The sequence below is a fragment of the Maniola jurtina genome, chromosome 11, assembly GCF_905333055.1.
Source record: "Maniola jurtina chromosome 11, ilManJurt1.1, whole genome shotgun sequence".
Classification (NCBI taxonomy): Eukaryota; Metazoa; Arthropoda; class Insecta; order Lepidoptera; family Nymphalidae; genus Maniola; species Maniola jurtina.
The window spans coordinates 9,759,491-9,765,502 of record NC_060039.1 but is presented as its reverse complement, the minus strand read 5'-3'; the positions used below and the strand labels follow the sequence as shown (position 1 = coordinate 9,765,502).

The following is a 6,012-nucleotide window of genomic DNA, read 5'->3' as shown; positions in this document are numbered from 1 at the left end:
ACTCCGCTGTCCGTCCGTCCGTCTGTCAGTGGGCTGTATCTTGTGAACCGTAATAGGGTAGAGAAATGAAATTTTTACAGAATGTGTTTTTTTATTGCCGCTATAACAGCAAATAATAAGAATTTCATAATGACCGCCATGAAAATTTTAAAAGAAAAGTGTTATTTCTTTTACAATGGTAGGGAACCCTTCGTGTGTGAGTTCGACTCGCATTTGACCGATTTTTATTAAGCGTCAAGCGTGAGCCTATCTAGAAATGTCAGAAAAAAAGCAACCGTTCCCATGCGTTAGTTTGTAAGCACCATTTTGCCATGTAAAATCAAGTGCTGTACCTACATGTGTACACCTACGTATATCATGATAATATGTTTAAGAATGAGATGAGAAGGTTGAAACAATGCGGCAAGGTGAAAAATTCCTTCATTTTTCAATAGAAAGTCTTGCTCAGTTAGAACTACACAGGCCAATGCAAGACCAAGAACTGCGCATTCCAATCTTTAGCAGCTTTTGGAACTGCGTGGGATACCGTCTTGCCGTCCACACGCAAACTGGCTTGTGCAGCTAAGCTCTCAGGTAAGACGGAGCGTGTACCTGGAGCTTAAAACTGATGCTGGCAACTAAAATTTCTGCCTATAAATATTACTTCTGAGATCTAATGGATATTTTTGAGGTAGTGCTTCATAAGAGTAGATACTTGAAAGTCATACGCTTCATCTACTTTCTCTGAGTATAATATAACATACTTACTTATAGAAGTTTTAAACTTGAAATGCCCATTATTTTCCGTCACTCGTTTCATACAATCGTAGTTCCAATTTCATTTGAATATTAAGCAACCAAAGTCCATGAAATTTTGCAGACATATTCTAGAAACTAATATCTATGTCTAAGCCAGTCTAGCCGAAACTGTAGGTATATAGGTTGCCCTATTCTAGTTACAAAATCACCTTACCAGCTTTTATCAATAGCACCTCCTCAAAATTTCCCACGGACTTTTGGGCTACTAATAATGTAACTGCTTGCCTACCTACCAATTTCAACTAATTTGCCATGACTAAGAAAATTTGCTACATTGTAGTTCATATCGCGTTAATTATAATTAACGGAAGTTATATTAGGAAATATGTGTACTCGATAAGAACTTGTCGTAACTGAATAATAACTAGGTTACCATGTTAACCGTGTACATTACTTATTGTTTCACACTTCTGCCAAGTAACAGTTCCAAAGATGCAATTACTTTACTACGAGGTACCATTTGTGACTTGTTTGTGTTTTCTAGGTAATGAAATGTTTTAATAATTAAATACTAAACATTAGCTATACTTAACCCTATGCCTATTGGTTATTGTGGTCCTCATCACTGCATGCATACAGTACGCGACAAGTCAAGATGGCAATCGGGGTATAAGGCGGGGGGACATCCCGCACACCCGTACGACACTCGCGCTAATGTTAGTAGGAGAATTGTTCCCCCTAAGCTGGAAAGCCGGGACGGGTAGCTTCTTAGCTGATGAATTGTTACTTTTTATCGCGATTTGAAACTCTAGGTATCTGTTGAGTAGGTAGATACGTACTGTTGCCGTATTAAAAGGCCGCACTGGCGCCCACCATGAGGCGCCATAACAACAAGTAGATATGTGTGTGCGTGGGAGCGTGCGTGCGTGATCTCATAATGTTCTCAAAGGTGTGTGAATTCCGCTAATACGCACTTGGCCATCGTGATAGACTACGGCCAAACACTTCTCATTGTGAGAGGCGACCCGTTCTCAGTAGTGGACCAGGCAATTGTAATGAGTTGTTGATGATAATGATGATTTTCAGAGATTAGTAAACTCATTGAACCTTTTTTTATCAGAGCTAAGAAAACATAAGCAATATAGCGAGTCTCAAGCTTAGTGGTGGGGTTTATAGTTTACACAGTACATCTCTTGCTCGTAGCACTACTAAGTAATTCGTAGCATATTGCTACGCATCCTCGCAAATCCCTGTGTGAGAAGACAACATACATTTCTAAAGGTACCCACGCACTTGAACTAAACTGCAGCTGAACTGCGCGTCGCGTCAGCGCCCCGCACGATATTCTCTCCAGCCGCGACGCGCGTACGTCACTGACGCGCGTACGTCACTGTCGCGCGGCGCGGCTGGAGAGAATATCGTGCGGGGCGCTGACGCGACGCGCAGTTCAGCTGCAGTTCAGTTCGAGTGCGTGGGCACCTTAAGAAGCCCAAGATAGTTATATATTTTATTAGGTAAATTTAAAAATATATACCTACTTACATATTATGTAAATACTCATTAGTTATTATTTTATCAGCCCGAAAAAGAAATCTATAAGTGAATACATAAAGGGTGCGAGATTTGTAAGTTTGTGTATAACATAAAGTACCTATGAAAGGGTACCTAACCTTCGGAACCACTGCAGTTTATAAGAAAAATTATTTCACCATTTAAAAAAAACTTTATATCAGATGGGCATAGGCTATGTCTAGATGGGTATATCTAGGTAACCCGGGCGAAACCGGGGCGAGCCCTACCTATCTACCTATCTATCTACGGGGCGAGTATCTACCTATGTATACTGCAACAATATTGTGCCTACCTACTCGTACCTACTTATCCATGAAACATTTCAGCGTATACGAGTTATAGTACACCGGAGAAGCGGGAAACTTATGACGGAGACTGGTTATATTTCGTGGATGACTACGGACAAAACCTCGTGTTGAATTTCTCAACAATATTTAAAGACACGGAAGATTTGATTGTTGGTGATGCATATTTTTATTTATACACTAGGTAAAGATAGATGAATACTTACCTACTAATACATTAATTTTAGGACATTTCATGATATCTATTATATTTTTCGGTGCAGTGGTGGTACCACTATGACAAAAAGCGGACGTCGCGTCGGCTTCATACTCGTAGTCGAGAAGTTTTTGTTTCCGGGCACGCACATCCTACTTTTCGGAATTAGGTGTTTGTTTTAAGCAATTAATTGCCCATAATGTTCTCCAAGGTGTATTAAGTCTGCCCACCGCATTTAACCAGCGTGGTAGACCCGTTTTTGAGAGGAGACCCGTTCTCAGTAGTGAACCAGCGATAGGTTGTTGATGATGATTTTCCTCTTCGAGTTTTTCAAAGTTAGGTACACTTGTATCGAACTTTAGGTTGAGTTGAGCATTACCAACAAATTACTTACGTTAATTATTTACAGAAATAACGAGTTTGAACCAGAGACCCTTCTCGTACCAGAAACCAATGCACCCATCGAAAGCAAATATTTCAATAAATCTAAAGACATTAGAATTGTGACCCATGGATGGAGAACCGGGGAAAGGGCTGAATGGTTACAGAACATAAAAAAATCTCTTTTAAGAGAATACGACATAAATGTGATAACAGTAGATTGGTATGAGTTATCAAGAAATGAGATTTATCCTCTTGCCGCCGTCAGTACCAGATATGTGGGGCGCAGAGTCGCTAGATTACTGAGAACACTAATCCAAACATACAGTCTAACTGGTCAAAACTTCCATTTGATTGGGCACAGTCTAGGAGCACATGTGATGGGCTATGCCGGAATGTTTTCAAGTCAAAAAATATTTCGTATAACAGGTACTTACTAAAATAGTGAAGTTTTACCCATATAGGCATGGTACGCGCGAAATAAGTAGATAGGTGACAACAATTTGCGCAGGCTGTGATCCTGCTCCTGAGATCTGTTTTTGTACAATGACTGCGATACACCTTGTGTTCAGATTGGATTACTTACTTACCTGTCTACTATACCTACCTAGTGTGCCTTAATCAATTAACTAGATCTGAATAAAAGCGCCTTACTACAAAGTGCCGTGCGGCTGCAGCGCTGCCGTCACGCTGCTTAGTAAATCCATATAACTAAATAAAAACGCGCAATTCATCAGTCGAAATTGTCAGTCGATTGTTACGATAGATTTACAAAGCAGCGTGGTCGCAGCGCTGCGGCACTTTGACTTTGCGGCGAAGGCGCCCTAAAGCTACCTTTCCACCATTATTTCACTACGCATCCTCACACAAGCACATTGCTAGTGGAAACCCATAACATTGTAAGATTTTTTGGTCATCTTATTGCGGAGAGGGACTAAAGGTGGGGAATAGAGTGGTCGACCCCTGCTCTCGGACATGGGAGGCCTCCAAAGTCAAACTCATTTATTAAAAGTTAGTGAATAAATCCATACCCTCTCGCATAGGTACTAGACTAACAGCCAAAATTAATATTTAATCAATCTATCCTTAGTCTGTCAATAAGTTAGGTAGGTATAGGTACTTAGGCAACGTTTTATTGGTTCAAAATGACCTTTTTTGTCAAATAACAACTTGTCAAGTTTTATCGACAGATTGCAAATAGATTGAATTATTAATTTCGGCCGTAAGAGATTCAACTAGGTTTAACGATTATGTTAGTGACTTGGATGAATTAAACGCTCAAGGTTAGTGACAGTAGCCAGGACCGACGGACGCCTAAATCCCTAATCACAAAGACTGGCCATGATTTAAAATTCAACCCTTACTCATAATTCATGTATCTGTTGTACTCAAACGAAATCCCAGGTCTGGACCCAGCGCGGCCTCTTTTCGAAGTGCCATTAATGCCGCCAGATTTTCGTTTGGATAAGAGTGACGCAGAGTTTGTAGATATCATACACACTTGTGGAGGGGTGTATGGCTACAGACGAAGTTACGGGGACGCTGACTTTTATCCCAACAGTGGACTGCCGATGCAACCAGGATGTAATGGCGCTCGACGAGCTGCAGGTACCTGCGTAGTTTAAAAGATCTAATCCTTAATAATACGTTGCAGATTGGTAAATAAGTACCTACCTAGTAAGGCCAAATAAATTATAAACCTTACATTAAGAATTTAAAAAAAGAACAGTAAGGTCATTTAATTATGATCAACTATTATTATCCTACCCGGAATAGTTTCAAAAGCTTGAAATTTTAGGAACTCCTAAGTTCCTTACACGAACGGGGTGGGTAGATTGTAGAATCCGTCTCACTGAATGAACCCGATTAAGTCTTTATCTGTCTAGCATCAGCGCGCGGCGGGAGGATCCCAAGGCGGAAATTATGCGTTTAGGTACCAATTATTACATAGGTACTTTTAATAACTACTCTTAAGCTGATTGAACAAAAGAATGACGGGTTGATGATGATGATGGTGATGAATAATCCATAATGTCGATTCAATAAGGCGCAATAAATTTCTTTCTAATACAACACAGCATGTTGTAACTTTTAAGATTAAGTCGGGCCCTAATTAGCCTAACAAAACATTTCAGATGCCTGCAGCCACAGCAGATCACACGAGTATTTTGAAGAATCCATCGAATACAGATCTGAAGAGGGCTTTATCTCTTATGCTTGTGAGAGTTGGGAAAAGTTTGAAAAAGACGATTGCAAGAATAATCCAACTACTAGCATGGGTTACCCTGCGAACCCCAAAAGTAACGGAAATTATTATCTTCGTACTCGAAATGAGTCCAAATACGCATAGGTACCTACTTACATACTTACTTAAGAGGGCTCTCTCCGTCACTCGTTTCCACTCGTTTCATACAATCGTAGTTCCAATTTCATTTGAATATTAAGCAACCAAAGTCCATGAAATTTTGCAGACATATTCTAGAAACTAATATCTATGTCTGTGGTTTTCCAGATTTCTGTTAAAATATTCGGTTTCAAAGTTACGCGGACTTAAAAATTTTCCTACAAATCTTTGAGCGCCTGTAATTTTAAAACTACATATTTTTAGAAAAATCTAAAACACCACAGACACAGATATTAGTTTGTAGAATATGTCTGCAAAACATGGACTTTGGTTGCTTAATATTCAAATGAAATTGGAACTACGATTGTATGAAACGAGTGACGGAGAGAGCCCTGTTAATGCCTAAGTACCTACGTTTTTTCTCAAAATTATGAACTTATTAAATAAAAACTATCTGTTAGTAAAATTAATAATTA

The 6,012-nt window shown here is 39.6% G+C and overlaps 1 protein-coding gene across 1 annotated transcript; it reads left to right on the top strand.

Annotated features, from left to right (window-relative positions):
* Positions 1-1,227: 1,227 nt before the first annotated feature.
* Positions 1,228-5,542, top strand: LOC123869564 (lipoprotein lipase-like). The gene is made up of 5 exons (XM_045912546.1): positions 1,228-1,282; positions 2,637-2,799; positions 3,221-3,621; positions 4,597-4,800; positions 5,328-5,542. The coding sequence occupies exons 1-5, from the start codon at positions 1,231-1,233 to the stop codon at positions 5,540-5,542; spliced, it is 1,035 nt and encodes a 344-aa protein (XP_045768502.1). The 5' UTR covers positions 1,228-1,230.
* The last annotated feature ends 470 nt before the right edge of the window (positions 5,543-6,012 follow it).

Bases quoted from the DNA above. Each gene is read 5' to 3' on its own strand.
- LOC123869564 (XM_045912546.1), top strand. From the start codon at position 1,231: ATGCAATTACTTTACTACGAGGTACCATTTGTGACTTGTTTGTGTTTT. The intron at 2,800-3,220 runs GTAAAGATAGAT...AATTATTTACAG, and splicing joins TATTTTTATTTATACACTAG to AAATAACGAGTTTGAACCAG. The intron at 4,801-5,327 runs GTACCTGCGTAG...AAAACATTTCAG, and splicing joins TGGCGCTCGACGAGCTGCAG to ATGCCTGCAGCCACAGCAGA.